The sequence below is a fragment of the Aspergillus heteromorphus genome, assembly GCF_003184545.1.
Source record: "Aspergillus heteromorphus CBS 117.55 chromosome Unknown BO70scaffold_12, whole genome shotgun sequence".
Lineage (NCBI taxonomy): Eukaryota > Fungi > Ascomycota > Eurotiomycetes > Eurotiales > Aspergillaceae > Aspergillus > Aspergillus heteromorphus.
The window spans coordinates 440,169-456,924 of NW_020290417.1; the positions used below are offsets into that span (position 1 = coordinate 440,169).

The window sequence follows — 16,756 nt, forward strand, 5'->3', positions numbered from 1 at the left end:
AAAAAGAAACATTTCAAGCCTTTCCCTATCTGGCTTACCAGTATCACTGGACACATGGATCTGCAGTGACACGATTGAATCAGTTACAGGAACAAAAAGCAAATCCACGCAAGTGAATAGAGGCGTGCAGCAGTATGTCCAGTATCCTTTCAAGTCGTATCTCCCACATGAGAGGTTTTGTGTGCAACAACTAAAATTTGTTCTTGTGGGTTGATCTCCAGAGGACATATCTCTCCTACCAACATAGTGTACATTGGTTTATTAGCGGCTGAGCTGGAAAGTCCAAAGACGAAAAGCCTTGCACGGGGAAGCTATATTCTATGAAACTCGGATCACTAGGCTGCAGGTCAGTCAGCATCCCTGGAAAAGCGCCTGGCCATTGGAAATCCTTCCAATCGGCCAGAATGGTGGAATATTGGGATTCTGCCGAATATGCTGGCATGGTGGTATGCTGCACAACGCGGGATGGAGCGGATATGGAAGGTAGCACAGTCCCGCTTATAGGGTTGCAGCTGTGGTATTAAATTCTCTCTAGCATTCCTGCTCTATATAATTGGTCTTCCCTCAAGTGAAGCACCTTTGGACCTTTGGATAGTGGGGAAAACATGCTAATGTTCTCGCGAACTATGGGGCTTCTGCAAGCACTGGTGAATTGGTATTACCGCCCATATGTGGTAGAGATTGCATGGTTCAAAGTGAGCAAGGCCGCCTTTCGAATTGCTGCTCTGCTAACGGGTTCCAAATTATGCTGTGGGTTTCGGGTTGGACTTTGATGAAGATCTACTCGGGGTTGAGCGACAGGATAGACGAGTGGAAATGGCTCACATAATCCCCACCACTGACCGGAGATTCCTAGTACTAATGAACTGATCCTATGACTATCACCATTTAAGCATTCCTTTTCCTTGGTCGTCCCAGCTGGGAGTCTACTTCCCGTGACCATGATTTGTTCTTTCCTTAGCCCTTCAGCGTCAAAACCACTGCGACCCCATTTGAGAAATCAATAGCCCGTTTTTGAGATACGCTACTTCTTGCATCGTTTCTTATTGGTTGTCACTTCAGACTTCCTGTGCGCTAAACCTGTGTACTATGTGCTAATAAGCAATAGTTAGTGTATATTGCATCATCTTCCGGTTCTGGCTTACTTGTGTACTCCGTAGGCGACCCAGAATGACGGTGATGAGGGTACCACCATCTTTGCCCAGAAATGTCCTCAATCGCTGCTTGACTTCGATATACACATCCCCGCACACTTAATCGATACTGTGATAAACCTGCAGTTATCAGTGCGGAAGTACCCCGCTACAACCACCCAAGGGATGTACCCCACCATGACAATCCGCCAGTAAAGATCCTGATATCCGATTTTGCCATTGCTACATTCGGATGATCTACCCTCCTGCATGGGGAATGTAACCTTTTTACTATTCCATATCCCCACCACGCTACATTGCATATTGGTCCACGGTACGGGGTATCTTTACATGAAACCACCTAATTAACAGACTTTGGACCTAAGAACTACAGCAGTTACTGATCTTGACTTCTCTGTCGCATCACCATTCACCACGGGCATAAATGCCACGTCAGGCTATAAAAAAAAAGATAACCCACTCGTTTCCGTACCTCATTCTCCATCACCATCGCTCATCAACTGCCCATTTCTTCATTATACCATCCTCACCCATCACCATGCGCTCCGTTTACACCTTTCTCGCAGCCGCCCTGTCCCTCGCCCCCGCCGCTCGGTCATACACGCTCGAGGGCCACGGAGCCCTCGTTGTATCCGACATCACCGGCTCGGACATCCTCGGCTACCTCAACACGGACGGTAAATGGGCGGACGAAGACCCCGTTGCCTTCAACGGCGGGTCAACTTTAATGTTCAACGGTCAATACAAATGGCTCATCGTCAATGACCAAGGAACGATTACCACTGATGAGCACGGGCCGGACGGCACGTACTGGGAAGCATTGACCCACAACAGAGCTGTAAGTGATAGCCCACACCATTCGCTCGCATGAATTACATGGTGCGGGTGCTAATGTGTGCTCTGCACAGGGCGAGCCGACTTTCATCATCGCCACAGACCTATCCGGGGAGGGTGTCTACGGCGGCCCGTTTTGGTATGCCTCTGCCGTTCCGGTGGGGTCGGAGGCTGTCGCGCTTAGTTCTGAGCCGTTCGATGGCGCGCAGAATGTCACGCTTACTTGGTTTGGGTTGATTTGAGCACTTTTGTACTTGCCCTTCCTTTGGCTACGCGGAGGGGCGAGGGGAACAGGGACTATGTATGGTAGATGTTGCTCTTTTTGGGGCGACGTTCTATGTATTCAGCCCTGATACTAGGCTGTGATGTTGAGTATATAGATTTGGGTGATGAGAATAGATAGTATCTCATCATGGACAACTCGTTCTTTTTAACTCGTGCGAATGGAAACAGTAGAGTCGTGTTTCCTTCACTATGCTTCTGCTTCTGCTTCTGCTGTCTGAATCCTATATGATCGTAGTATGTACTGGTCACAATCCGGTACTATTCCCTGTCGCTATGTTAATACTATTAGTACCACCCTTCCTCGTCACTCTCCAGCCTCGAGAATGACGTAAAATCTGTGCTTGCTGGAAAACCGATCTTCCGAGACTTGCAAACTAGGCAATCTAAGTAGATCAACCGGCTGAAAAGGCAATAGACCGTCAGCAGATGAACATGCTTCCGGCTTCCTGTGCGCTTGATGCAGTTGGTCGGGGGGTTGGATAGAGGTGAGGTTTATACAAAAGATGCGAATGAGCATATTCTCATCCCCTGAAAACGGTTTGTAGAGACGCTCGAGCTCTAGACAGCAACGAAAGCTCATAGCATCTGCTGCACTTTTCTCATGCTCTCCTTGAGTGATAGAATACTCTGCATGCCACTTTTTCCGTGGCCTCCTTCCGTCTGGCTCATAGAAGCGCGCAGCAAGTCCAGTGACTCGGAGCTACTAAGCAAACCAGGGTAGGACTGATTCCGGCCAGCTACACGATATTCCACCGGTAATCCCATCAGTCGCTCTATCTGGTGTAGCTGGTGTTCGATCACTTGGATGAGGATCTTCAGCTGGAGATGGCCCTGGGACAGCGGTATTCCAGCCAACTGCAGCCCGTCTAGCATTCGAAACCCCGCAATATCCTCCTCGGGCATGGCTTGGAGAGTCACCTGGCTCTGTGAGAAGATGAAGTCGTACATTTGGAGAATTTGCATGTGACACGCGATGACCATGAGGATTATTGGCGTGGATAGGGGCGGAATTCGTGGTTGATTTCCTCCCCTCGACATGTTGGAATGGCCACTCCCAGTGTTTGGTGTTGAGATAGTAGATGTTTCCTGGGGCCCTCTGGGGCTCACTCCTCGCTGTTCTGGGTGAGGGGAAGGGGTTGAAGGGCCCTGATGTAAGGCTTGAAGAATGACGACGAATTCGGCCGTGTCTTTCAACGCCTCATTGAATGGGTTCCTTTGAGAATCACTCGTTGTACCATCGGGTGGGCTCGGGCATGCAATTCTGGCCAACACGGTGTCCCATGAAAAGGTATTCAGGTGGTCTATGAGGGCATTTAATGAGCCACTCAGCGACGTCAGCCGCTGGACGGCCTCTGTCCGGTCCCTCGGTTGTATGATAGCCATCTCTTCCTTGGGATATGTTTCCCGAGTGGACTCACTCGTGAGGTTCTGGAACTCCACTGGATCTACCCAAGCCACCGGAGAGGTCAGGGCTGGTGTATATGTGGCCATCGGTGGGAACGACAGGGCCATCTGTCCATCTAGCATGGGTGTGTCATCGAGCGGGGGGAGCGACGGGAACGTCGACTGGCTCCAAGGATACAGACCATGGTCCCATGCCGGTGTCGGATGCTGAGAAGTGGACATGTCCACACTTTGCGGACGGCGCGGAACCGGTGGGGAAGGGTGCCTTGCGGCGTGGGAGGCCGGGGCGGGCGGGAGTGGCCGGGGATCGCCCCGAGACGGTCGTCCCAGGGGTTTGGCATCGCTGGTCACACACACCGCACCCGCCCGAATGCACCGGGTACAGGACTGCTGGACACTCGGGTTCTCGCGTGGGCAGCGCAGCTTGTGGGAGCGACAGCGATCGCAGGCATATCGCTTGGCTGACGGATATGCGACCGTCTCGGAGGTGGGGGGCAGTCCCTCGCCGCCCATGGCGCGACGGGGTGGGTTGCGGGGTGTGAGGGCAGATCTCCCGGGATGTGCAAGGCTGATTTTGACCTGTGGATGGATGACTCCGAAGAAAATCAAGAAATTGGGCGAAGGGACAATGATCCAGGATGAGGATGGAGAAGATGGAGAATTGCAGAATTGGGGATTCAGAACACGCTGGGGATTCCGAATCGGGGCAAGCGGGGTTGGTGCTGACTACCCCCTGCTTAATCGTCGTTTGTCTTCTTCTTCTTCTTCTTCTTCTTCTTCTTCCATCAGCAGTCAGGTAGGGACACGCGTGGTCTAGTCCTGCAGGTCGATCTGACAGGGTCCTCTTTGGATCGAATATATGAAAGGCAAACTCTCATCGCCCTTGTCATTTCCAACTTGGACCAATTACTTTGGCCAGCTAAATTATAAATGCCGTTTATTCTTTTCCATCACCGTCCCTCTTTCTAGTAATCCTGCGCCCAGCCATACTATGATCATGATGTCATGGAAATATAAATCACAATCAAGAACGAAGTGGAGAAAATGCACAGACAAGCAGGTGATGCGGGAGAACGGAAAAGCGTCGGGCACGATTGGGATGTAATGCAAGCTATCGAGACCAAAAAGTCATTTAAATGCAGCGAATACCAATAGGATCGACATATGTTAAAGGTTAATTCTCCCCTTAGGTCGTTACTAACTCAAGGGTGTCGCTGGGATTCGGAGGGCTGCGATCCCTGTAAGTCTCCGAGTCCGACTCTTTGGATCTTCGTTCGCAGTCATTTCTTCTGTCCACTATCGACCGTCAATAAAAGCCCCTTCAACACCCACTCTTCGTCCATCGACATGTATCGCATTCTGGCAGGTTTGACTCCCGTGGAATTTCAACCTATCCCACTCCCGCCATGACCAAACCATCTCTCGTTGACCCCGATCCTAAGGATTCCTCCCTGGATCAAACTTCCAGCGATGGTTCCCAGAAGAAGCCCGGCCCTTCATTCGAAAGGGGCTTTCGCTTCTGGATCATCATTGCGACGCTGTGTGTCATAGGTATCCTCAGTTCCCTCGAAAACACAGTCGTGACCACCTCCTTGGCCTTCATCGTGACAGACTTGAATATGGGCGGAAACTACATCTGGGTGACCAATGTCTTCTTCCTCACCAGGTACGATCACCCTTGTGGTGGACCAACGATATATACACTAACAGACTCCCCATGACAGTGCCGCTGTTCAGCCGCTATTTGGCCAGCTAGCCAACATTTTCGGCCGTCGCTGGATCACCCTGTTCATCGTCTCCCTCTTCACTCTCGGCAGCGGAATCTGCGGTGGAGCCACCAGCGGTGCCATGCTGATTGCCGGCCGTGCTGTCCAGGGCATGGGAAGCGGCGGAATCAACATGATCGTGGACATCATCGTATCCGATCTCGTGCCCTTGCGCGAACGCGGCAACTACGTCGCCTTTGTCTTGGTGGTGTACTTCGTTGGCACGGCACTGGGACCCTGGATTGGCGGTGCGATCGTCGACAACTCCTCCTGGCGATGGGTATGCGCATATCCAAAACACCCCCGATTCCATACTAACACCGCACACCAGGTCTTCTACATCAACCTACCGGTCGGCGGCGTCTCCTTGGCCATGATCTTCTTCTTCCTCCACGTCCGAACGAGCAAGGAGATGAGCTTTCTCCAGAAGATCCGTCGCATCGACTATATCGGGAACGTCGTCCTCATCGCGTCGACCGTGTCCGTGCTCTTCGCCCTCACCTACGGGGGGACCAAATACGACTGGTCATCCTGGCACATCGTCGTCTCCCTCGTTATCGGTCTGGTAGGGTTATTCATCTTCGTCGCCCTGGAAAACTCCCCCTGGATCCTCGAACCCGTCGTCCCGCCACGCCTGTTCAGCAACCGCACCTCGGCCACCGTCTTCGCAGCGACCTTCCTCAACTCCGCGCTATTATACTGGGTGATGTTCTTCCTACCGGTATACTTCCAAGCCGTCCTCGGTTCGTCAGCAGAGCGATCCGGCGTGCAGCTCCTCCCCATCATCGTAGTCGCGGTGCCCGCCGCCATCGTTGCCGTCCTAATCCTAGCCAAATACGGACGCTACAAGCCCCTCCACCTCATCGGCTTCGCAGTCTGCACCATCGGACTGGGCCTCTTCACTTTCTTCGACCGCAAAACCAGCACCGCTGAATGGGTCATCTTCCAGATGATCGCGGGCGGAGGATCGGGGTTCGTGCTCAACACCCTCCTCCCGGCGACTCAGGCGGGGCTGACGGAGGCAGACCAGGCGGCCGCGACAGCGACGTGGTCCTTCATCCGCAGCTTCGGAAATATCTGGGGCGTGGCCATCCCGGCAGCCATCTTCAATAACCGGTTCGAGCAGCTGTCCGGTCGGATCCCGGACGCGCAGGTGCGCGAGCTGTTGTCCCGCGGTCGGGCGTACGAGTCGGCCTCCGCCAGCTTCATTCGGTCGTTTGATCCGGCGCTCCGAGACGATATCATTGCCGTGTATGTCGGCGCGCTGAAGCGCGTGTGGCAGATCTCGATCGTCTTCTCGGGCGTGGCGTTCCTGCTGGTGTTCCTGGAGAAGGAGATCACGCTGCGCACGGAGCTGGAGACGGAGTTTGGGCTGGAGGCGAAGCAGGAAGAGAACGTGGATCTGGAGAAGTAGTGTTGGTGGTTAAGCGAGCTTGGAAGCGTTTTAGAAGTGCAGATTAGAAGTGTAATACATGGTGAGAGATGGTTCCTCTCTTCTCCGAATGAACTCAGCTGTGGTTCCAGAAACCCGACTAACTCGGCGACAAACCACCTCTCGATGCGAACATATGGTACAACAACCTGGCATCCACCATCGAACACGAATAAAGGCCATAAGACAACCCTCCCTTGCTTTGCCTCTGCACAAGCCAGCACTTATACAAAAGTTCCTTCCGATCTATCCGAATACCATTCATATCTTGCTCTTCAAGAAACACTATACCTAATACCAAAAACACCGGCACCTCTTCTCCCTTTCTCCTCTACTGAGCTATTTCTGACACCAAATCAGAAACCAGAAGTATTTAGAACAATCAATGATAGAACTGGGACTCTTTGTCTGTAAGCGAAGGAAGACAGACCGCTTACGCCAGCAGACCAGAATGGAAGTCTCCGATTGGCCCAGCAGCATTCGGAGGATTCCGAATAACATGACTGGCCAATCAGAGACTTCCATCCATCCATCCATCCACAAGTGATGTCGATGGACATAGTGCTGCAGTATGAGATTTTGGAAATGGTTGGTCGGGGGGAGAAGTTGATTGTGAAAGAAAGATCAATTACTAGACCGTGGGGTAGTTGTTAAAGTTAAAACTTGAGTGACACACGCACTCCATGTGGTTGGTTGTATGTGCTAGATGAATGTTATGAGGAAGCTATGTATATTTCTGTGGAATTGGTTTTTGGGAGGAGGTCTTACGGTCGGACAAGTTCCATTCACGTGTATTTGGTTCATTTCGCTGAGTATTGTATTTGGCATATATTTAGAAGGGGCAGAGTAAACTGTTTTTTCTTCTGTTTAAGACTCCTGGGGGTAAGAATTGGAAATATCAATTGTAGCTTTCCTTTCACCTGCTGTATATATTCGGGTCCATGGGCTTTGAAGACACTGGGTGTCGAAGTTTTTATTTTTATTTTTTTTTCTAAAAAAGAGAGCCAGGAATATATACCATCAGGAGAATTACCCAAATTCTTAGGCCTAAAATACGACTGATCTGGAGACACCCCACGGCTATCTCGACGATTGTTGTTCGCAACGTCTGTGTATAGTATGGAACCTTTTTATTCAAGTTGGCTAATACATAAGATTTATATATATATGCACGCAATAATGATCTTAACATTGTGAATACGAACTGCGGGCGGAGTAGGGTGTTCTTGAATTATGACCCGATACCTAAGAATCTCAGCCTCTTCCTTCAACTACGGGGTCGACCACGCTGAGAAAGTGTACCAAGTAAACACAGCGAAGATCGGGATGTGCGGTGTTGTTATGGGGTATCCCGTAGATCACTACTCGATCCCCAACCGAAATCTTGAAGATCACAACCCCATGTCCATCAAACAGTCTGTGTTATGGAAAATGTTAGATACCCACTATGATGACATATTATTTTTAACCACAAACACAGCCCTACTATTAAATAAACACATATCAAAAAAATTCAGCAATAAGAGCGATGCGATCCCCCAAGCAGTGGCCATAGGCATAAACAAAAAAGACAACTAAGCATCATCAAGAACACGCTGGATTATTATTTCAATTGCTCCGTATTCGTTTCAGACAAAAAGATTACACACGGGATGATCGCCCTCCCGGTTTCCCACTGCGGCCTAGACTCCGCGCCCGAGTCTGTATCAGGTTAACTGCCGAGTGCTGATGCGGTCCAGATAAGACTTAAGACCGGAATAATAGAAACTTAAGACCGGGATAGAGACTTACGACCGAGATAGAGTGGGCAGGAACCCGGAGATAAAGCGACCCCCCCCCTCCCCCCCCCCCTTTAATCAGATGAAAGACGAAAGGCCAGCCGGAGCGGACAAACTTTAATCTATTTATGTTAATTGTTGGCTGCGCGGAGAGACAGGCATGTATCTATCACCCGATAATCTGAGATGGCAATTTGGATGGAACTTGTTTTAATTACTATGTATATCAGTGCTCTGATATATTCTATGTGTTGCTCAGCCCAGGACGAAGAGGGAGGAATGCGTGACATCTCGGGTACAGAGCCAGAGAGGTGGGCAGGGCAGGGCAGACAGAGTCACCTGACGTATTAATTGTTCTGCCTTCTAAGTCACCTCTGCATATTTTTGGAGAACGCGGCCGATGGAAAATGCTTTCTTGACCGTTCGACACCCCCCGTGTGTCTTGAGATCTTGCATACCTCGCGAAGTCCTTCCTACTGATCTCCCACCCACGTACCGGTCCCATACCAACTTGAATCTTGGAGAAGAAAGAATCGACAAAAGAACAAACATACTCCGTACAAAGCATGGGAAAATATGCACCGAGACATAAAACGGCGTGTCGGCACTGCCGGATGCGCGTTTTTCCTGCAGGGTAGTCGAGGCGCCCCACTGAGCAGCAGCGTATCAGTGGAACGGCACCATGTCGCGCTAACGCCCGAGATCCACCGATAAAACTAGCGTGCCACTAGTTACTGGAGGGGCAGTCTATGAATGGTTGGTTTCAGCTGGTGCCTTGTATCCTCAGCCCATGACTCGCAAGGCTGTGGTTGGGGTTCCGGCGTGGTATGGTGCTCGATTGGAGGGGCGTAGCTGGGCAGGTTAGATGTACACTGAGACTTCGATAGATGGGTTGTAAGCGGGTGCTTTAACCACTTCAATGCCTTGGATCCTGCAACCGTGTGAGATAGAACAGCCAGCATCCCTGCTCAGAAGCGTCGTTCTAGAAGGGAGGACGGGGCTGCCTCCCGGAACGCCACGGGTTTCAACATGGGGCATATAGGGTTAGCGAAACCACCATTCCTCCGCAATGACTCTCCAAATGACTAGTTGCAGCGCGTAGCTCGTATTATCAAGCTGGTGGATACTACTTACTGAAATGTCTGCGCGATTCAATTGGCTCGCTCGAGCATAAGATCACAAGTTTTTGATTCATCGTAGGTAATAGATGTGTGTGTTTATGATTACATACAGTACACGGGGAATCTCATATGCAGCTTGGGAGGGGCGGACGGAGGAAAATGATGCATCGACTCCGTACTCCATGCAGGTGAATTGAGAGAATCTCGGGGCCTGGAGGGCGGCTAGACACAGCTCGAGTATAATACTTTATCCCAGATGACCACGGAGTGGCTAATTCAGGTAGACATACCAAGCTTCGCTCTGATTGCCCTAGCCGACTCCACCAGCCAAACACTAAGAGTCTGGGGCGCCTAGCCCCGTGTCTAAAGCCCTGGCGGATGTTCACCTACCATCAACCCCAAAATCTTACTTCCACGCATCCTTGCCAAGGATATAGTCAGTGCGCTAACCTGCATAGCTGCACCTATTATTCACCATCCCTCTAATGTGACAGGCTGAGACCCAGCCTCACTGGCTCGTAGCGTGATGCGGAGTACTTCGACAACAAATAGATTGTGCCAATGTGGGAACTGCCTGGTAGTGACATCCCCGAACAAATCATAAGCAAAGGTCTATCTACCTGCCGGGATAAGACCTTGCCACTTGAAGCCTCGAAGCCTAAGGATCCTTGGAGGCGCCACCTTTACATAATTGCCGGGTCCGTACGGCACACGGTGCACTAGCATGCTTTGAAACCTCTAAATCGCAGGGGTCGGAGAGAAGTGGTTAGCCTGTCACAGAGAGCAGGTAGCTCTGGCGGATGGTGATACGATCACTCCACGCTCAAGGGGTCCGAACAGTGGAGGTTCGCTATGTTATTGTGATTTGTGGCAGGCAGCAGAGAACCAAGCCTGTTTTATTATCAGACGGCAGGGGATATTGCGTTCATCAATATTTTGATTAAGATGGCTATGGTACTCCATAACAACGAGCCATATTGATCACGGTAGAATGTCTCAGACCAAGAGGTTCTGGACTGGCAAGTGCTTGTTTTGGCCTGCTGGCTATTTCTAAACTATGCCACCGCAGGACTCGGAGGATACAGAGGAATAAGGAGCGTATGTTCTGTCTATGCGGTGGGATCAAAGATTTAAACGATCCAAATCAAGCATCCGCAGTTGAAAGCTCGAACTCGAACGACTGGATCGTGACTCCCAGTGAATGATAGTGGGCACTCAGAGTACAGCGGCACCCGTCCTTTCATAATGGAACTCGGTGGGAAATTACGCATGCCTGTTTTGGAGTCCCGGACGGCATAACCTATCCAAATTGGACTCCAGATCCGACTCCAAGGCGTCTGTCCCTCTCGAAGAAAGTTTTCTCTTCCGCGATAGATCCACTACTTTATGTTCACCCCACCGGTTGAATGTCTAGCATGTTTCGAATCACCTCGCCAGCCGGGCAGCAATCAATCCACAGGAGGAGACTAGATGAATACGAAGGGTGAGGGGGTGAATCTCCCCTTTGCCCTCAGGTCCAGTTTCATCCGGAGAAACGTTTCAAACCTTATTTAAGACCAGCGGTGCCCTCCTGGTTGAAGGGTGTTCATCACCACCTTCGTTCATTCCTTTTCCACCATGCTTCAAGCACTCCACGCTCTTTTAGCCCTCCCGGCGCTGGCCTACGCCTACGCCAGCCCCGAGTCTTGCTCGGGCGAATGTGTCGTCAGTGACCCTGGCCTCATTCGCAGAGAATCGGACGGCAAGTACTTCCGTTTCTCCACCGGCAATGAGATCTCGTATGCCAGCTCCGACTCCCTGTCCGGACCCTGGGATGTGATCGGATCCGTCCTGCCCGATGGCTCCAGCATCGATCTCGACGGCAACACCGATCTGTGGGTGAGTGCCATCCTTCCCAGCCACCCTCTGTCCCTCCCACTGACCCGATAAACCCACCCCCAGGCCCCCGATGTCCACTACATCGACGACACCTACTACGTGTTCTACGCCGTGTCCACCTTCGGCTCCCAGGACTCTGCCATCGGCCTGGCCACCTCGACCACCATGGAGCTGGACAGCTGGACTGACCACGGCTCCATCGGCGTCGAGTCCGAGAGCGGCAAGCTCTACAACTCGATCGACCCCAACCTGATCAAGGTCGGCTCCGACTACTACATGAACTTCGGGTCCTTCTACGACGACATCTACCAGGTGCCGATGAACTCGGCCGCCACCAAGAAGTCCTCCGGCGACTCCGCCTACAACATCGCCTACAACGCCACCACCGACCACTCCGAGGAGGGCTCCTACATGTACGAGTACGACGACTACTACTACCTGTTCTTCTCGTCCGGCGCCTGCTGCGACTACAACGTCGACCTGCCTTCCCCCGGCGAGGAGTACAAGATCATGGTCTGCCGCAGCAAGTCCGCTACCGGTGACTTCGTCGACAAGGACGGCACAGCCTGCGCGGAGAGCGGAGGTACCCCCGTCCTCGAGAGCCATGGCACCACCTACGGTCCCGGTGGTCAGGGTATCTTCGATGATCCCACCGAGGGCGTCATCATCTACTACCACTACATCAACACCGACATCGGCTACGCTGATGACGACAAGCAGTTCGGCTGGAACAAGCTTACCTGGACCGATGGCTGGCCTTCCGTTTAAACGACTGCGCGTCGGGCTTACTTCTACGTACATTTTGAACTTGTGTACATATTTTTCTTTGTTGAGTGGCTGGCTGGTTAGGTCTGAGGCCGACCAGCGGTCATGGTGACTGGTGTCACGGGGGGGAAGGAAGGGTATGTTGTATATTAGCTTTGGGAGCAGAAAACACTGTCAAATATATCAGAATTGCAGCACAACCGGGAAGACTACTACTACTTATCATAGGGTGTTGTTCAGTTTAGACGATGGCTGTTGTTCCAAAGTCGGTCGCGTTGTACCGACACCCCCACGCCCCTATTTCCGAAACCGACTTAGCCGCAGCGACAGTCTAACCACACGCGGTAAACAACGGTCCGTGGACACCCCCAGTAACACAAATACCATACGGCCAGACAATCCCCTCCCTACTGATCGATCTAATGTCAAACCACTATCTCTCAACATTAAACCGTCATCCAAACATCAAAGTGCATTCATGGGGCGCATAAAATTACTTCAGCCACAATTATGCAGCGACATCAGCCACATCCCCAGTGTACTTTGCGAGAGACCCCCACTTAGCTGACAGGACCCAATAAGAATTCTCTAAAATAGACTCACGACCCCCACATATCTTTAGACCATCTGGTTAACCATCATTATTCCTCCCCTCCCTCTCTCCAACCCTGACATTACGTTGTTAACATGGACATACCCATAGCAGAAAATGTCCTAGGCACTCTGGGAGCGGTACATCCCCCCCCCCCCCTAACCTCTACACCATACAATCCACCCCACTAACAAAATCCCATCATCCATAGGCATGCTGGTCCATCCAGGCAAGTCAAGGACAAGGATTCCCACCCCCCTCACAATTCACAATCCTGCCTGTGCTAAATAAACCTCCCAGCTCCTCCCCCAAATTATCATCAACTACCGGCGCCACAACACCGAAGGCCTCCAGGGCTCAATGATGCTCTTATGGGCCGCAGCGGGAGTGCCTCTGGGCGTCTACAACATCGTGCAAGAGTTCAACATCGCATTGCGAATTCAACCCCAGATCCTTACGACTTTGAGCCTTGTCACTTGGGGACAGTGTCTCTACTATGGGAAGGTACGTGCTTTCATCATTTTACCTTCCGTGGCATACATATATGAAAATAATGATGATGATGATGATGATGATAAAACAGAAATACCCCGCCCCGAAATGCACAGCAGCGGTGACAACCCTCCTCCTCGTCCTCGGCGGTCTCGAAGCAGGACTGATCTTCGCCTTGAAACACGCCCTCTACCAAGCCCTGAAGTGGCCGGTAACTCTGATGGCTGTTCTCAGCGCCGTTCTTCTCGCCGCGGGGGTACTGACGCATTACTGGGACATTTATCTTCATCGGACCGTGCGCGGGATTAGCTTTTACTTTGTTGGCATCGATGCCGCAGGTGATTTGTTTTCGCTGGTGTCGGTTTGTGAGTTTGAGATCGCCAGAGGTGAGCTACTAGCTAATGTGTGATTGTCATTAGTGTTTGGGCCGGAGATTGATGTCCTGGGTGTGGTTATTTATGGAACTGAGTTGGCACTTTGGCTGGGGGTTTTTGTTTGTGGGGCCGTGTTCAATCTCTTGCCTTGGTTGAGGAGGCGTGGGAAGATGGTTGAGACGAGGCAGAATCCGGTGTCTTTGTCTTTGCATCCGATGCCGTCGTCGACGTCTGTCTTTAGGACTGTTTCTGGGTCGGGGTCTGGGGCTGGAGCTGGAGCTGGAGCTGGGGTGGTGGAGAGGCGGGGGAGGACGCGTGCGGCTTGAGATTGAGTGTCTTAGGGCTAATGGGTTGAGGGTATCGCTCACGGTCGTGGGAGTCCAGGGCGATTGTCTCTGAAATGATGCAATGAGAAAATAAAAGGTGACATTCTGCAGCTATTCGGCTATATAAAGATGCCAGCAACCACTCACCTCGAATCCACCAACAACCCCATACCCAATCCGAAACCCCCCCCCCCCCCCCCAACCCACACTCACTTCGCCTGAATCCCCCCCACATAAACATTGAAATTATAATACTTACTCTGATCCTGCACCGCCAACCCGCCCTGCCCACTAAGAATCGTCTTCCCATCCCGACTCACCGAGAAGACCTGATTCCCGATCCCCATGGTAACATTCGTCGTGACGATCCCCGCTCCCACCTCCACACGAACCGGCGCATTCGAGCCACTCGTGATCGTCAACGTCGCCGGGCTGGTCAACATCGTCGCCACAAAAATCGTATCGCTGAGCATCTGGAACCCGTTGGGCGCTGGCAGGTTGTCCTGCGGACAGGATACCCCCTTGGGAGTGGGCCGGTACCAGTATACGAGCCCGTCTTTGTCGATGGTGGGCTTCGCCGCGCCGGATTTGTAGGCCGCGATGTACGGCTTGTATAGATCGCGCCAGGCGTCGTGGGGCATCCCGGTGGCCCATTTGGAGGACCCGTCGTCGCTGTGGTTTGCGGAGTAGGGGCCGATGTAGTGCGATTCGCCGTAGTCTGGAGGTGGGGGTGGTGGGTTAGTATTGTGGTTGCGAGGGGGGTTGGGGGGCGGGGGGGGTGGGAGACGGACCATTCCAGGAGATGATTTCGATCAGACTCGGCTTAAGAGATAGCATCTGCTCCCATCGGAGGGTAGGCAGGTTCTCACAGATGAATACCCAGTTTTTGCTGTTGAAGTGGGTAGAGAACCAGGGCGAGACGGCTGTTTTGGGTCAGTAGAGCATTCAGTCGGAGGAAATAAGAGAAAGATAGACGTACGCGCCATGTAAGTCGCCCCTTTCAAGTCCTTGATATACCGATCATCCCAGATAGTCGTCATCGGGCCCTGAATAATGCTATTTCCCCCATCCGTGGGCCAGCCGTACCACGAAAACGCCCCATTGGCGGACCGCTGGCCATTGCTGGACGACGCGGCCGGATCCTGGAGATTAGGGACCGCATGGATAGGATGCGAAGTGCCCTGCTTTACCGGACCCCAGTTGAAGCTGTCACCAACAAAGGTACTCACCAATGCGCCGCCCTTGTATTGCATCTGGGCGGGGTGGTTGGCGTATTGCTGCATGTAGGCTGTGATCTTGGCGGTGTCGCCGTTGCTCCAGTAAGCGAAGTCGAAGGAGATGAAGACTTTGAAATTGACTTGTTGGGCTGCCTGGTAGGCGAGGGCAAGCTGGGTGGGGGTGTATTTGTCGATGCTGGCGCAGTTCAGGGCGAAGGCGTCGATGCCGATGGCCTGCGCGGCCGTCATGTCGGCGATCCAGTCGGGTAGCTGGTAGTTTTCGACGATGCCGACCTTTTGGGGTCGATGTTCGTGAGTATACGAGTGATTTGAGCCTGGGTTAGATGGGAAGGGTATCTACTCACCATGAAATGGGCGAAGACATACTTGTCCCCGGCCTGGGGTGTTGAGGTCCCATTGTTGAAGGTCTCATTGCCAAAGGTTGGCAACCCCGCGGTGAGGAGAATGCTCGCTGCAAAGACAGCGAGTCGAACAAGAGTTTTCCAATACATGATTGGTGCTTCTTTCCCAATTGCTTCTTAAAGAGTGTGCCTGTATCCAGTATCCCATATCCATGACCCCGAGGAAGAGCTCTGAGGCCCGGGCTTATATACCAACACATCGATCATCACGTTCAACTGCACAGAGCAAAGCAGACCTTCCCCTGAGCTCTCATCCACATGTCAATCAAGATACATCGTCTCAAGATGCGGGAATTATCCTTCCCCTTCATGCTAGACAAGCGGGACGGCTGTAACCTCATTTCCACCTCTCCGGAAATAAGGTTATGAGACACATCCAACAGTCTGACGTAGTCGCACCTGATATGTGCTCTAAACTCCCCGAAACCTTCCAAAGTTGTGCAACCCAGTTTCGGGGTGACGTGCGGGTGGCACAATGGTTGAAGCCGCGCTCGTGGGCGTTACACCTCGGAGCTTTATCATCCACTCGGAATATGCCTGTGAGCTCCTGACCTGGTCACGTTCACAATGTGTGTGCGAGGGCGTTCTGGCCTTAATTTCGCGTCGCATGGTTTTGGTCCGATTTGGTCATGGGGTTGGATAGATCGGATTTTATGCTATAATTGTATGTTGGCTGGAAATCGGGGTGTGGGCTTTTTGATGCGCGTCATTTTGATGCGGCGAGGTTGAGGGATGTATTTTCGGGGGTTGGTTTTGAGGGTTCTGGTATTATATGAACATTGCATCTATACGGACCTGGATTCGGCTCCAACGAGTCTGGGGTTTATTAGGTGCCGCTGTAGGCCTTTTACCACTGCTTTGAAAGTCAAATGTCGATCTGAGGATATGTCATGACAAGCTCTCGGGGAGACGAGCC

General features: G+C 52.0%; 6 protein-coding genes across 6 annotated transcripts; 4 read left to right on the forward strand and 2 right to left on the reverse strand.

Annotated features, from left to right (window-relative positions):
• Positions 1 to 1,692: 1,692 nt before the first annotated feature.
• Positions 1,693 to 2,230, forward strand: BO70DRAFT_396460 (uncharacterized protein; the record flags this gene model as incomplete). The annotated part of the gene is made up of 2 exons (XM_025546625.1): positions 1,693 to 1,992; positions 2,063 to 2,230. The coding sequence occupies 2 exons, from the start codon at positions 1,693 to 1,695 to the stop codon at positions 2,228 to 2,230; spliced, it is 468 nt and encodes a 155-aa protein (XP_025399427.1).
• Positions 2,231 to 2,849: 619 nt separating this feature from the next.
• BO70DRAFT_396461 (uncharacterized protein) lies at positions 2,850 to 4,190 on the reverse strand (the record flags this gene model as incomplete). Its single annotated transcript, XM_025546626.1, has 1 exon — positions 2,850 to 4,190. One exon carries the CDS (start codon positions 4,188 to 4,190, stop codon positions 2,850 to 2,852), a length of 1,341 nt encoding a protein of 446 aa, XP_025399428.1.
• Positions 4,191 to 5,083: 893 nt separating this feature from the next.
• On the forward strand, positions 5,084 to 6,857 carry BO70DRAFT_405431 (MDR family MFS transporter; the record flags this gene model as incomplete). The annotated part of the gene is made up of 3 exons (XM_025547117.1): positions 5,084 to 5,343; positions 5,402 to 5,723; positions 5,775 to 6,857. The coding sequence occupies 3 exons, from the start codon at positions 5,084 to 5,086 to the stop codon at positions 6,855 to 6,857; spliced, it is 1,665 nt and encodes a 554-aa protein (XP_025399429.1).
• A 4,534-nt stretch (positions 6,858 to 11,391) lies between these two features.
• BO70DRAFT_352769 (arabinan endo-1,5-alpha-L-arabinosidase) lies at positions 11,392 to 12,420 on the forward strand (the record flags this gene model as incomplete). The annotated part of the gene is made up of 2 exons (XM_025541808.1): positions 11,392 to 11,652; positions 11,716 to 12,420. 2 exons carry the CDS (start codon positions 11,392 to 11,394, stop codon positions 12,418 to 12,420), a joined length of 966 nt encoding a protein of 321 aa, XP_025399430.1.
• A 952-nt stretch (positions 12,421 to 13,372) lies between these two features.
• BO70DRAFT_336503 (uncharacterized protein) lies at positions 13,373 to 14,201 on the forward strand (the record flags this gene model as incomplete). The annotated part of the gene is made up of 3 exons (XM_025541109.1): positions 13,373 to 13,513; positions 13,593 to 13,866; positions 13,921 to 14,201. The coding sequence occupies 3 exons, from the start codon at positions 13,373 to 13,375 to the stop codon at positions 14,199 to 14,201; spliced, it is 696 nt and encodes a 231-aa protein (XP_025399431.1).
• Positions 14,202 to 14,410: 209 nt separating this feature from the next.
• On the reverse strand, positions 14,411 to 16,109 carry BO70DRAFT_379668 (glycoside hydrolase family 71 protein; the record flags this gene model as incomplete). Its single annotated transcript, XM_025545366.1, has 4 exons — positions 15,784 to 16,109; positions 15,181 to 15,712; positions 14,993 to 15,124; positions 14,411 to 14,919 (listed from the first exon to the last, which is right to left on the reverse strand). Exons 1-4 carry the CDS (start codon positions 15,928 to 15,930, stop codon positions 14,411 to 14,413), a joined length of 1,320 nt encoding a protein of 439 aa, XP_025399432.1. The 5' UTR covers positions 15,931 to 16,109.
• Between the last annotated feature and the right edge of the window lie 647 nt (positions 16,110 to 16,756).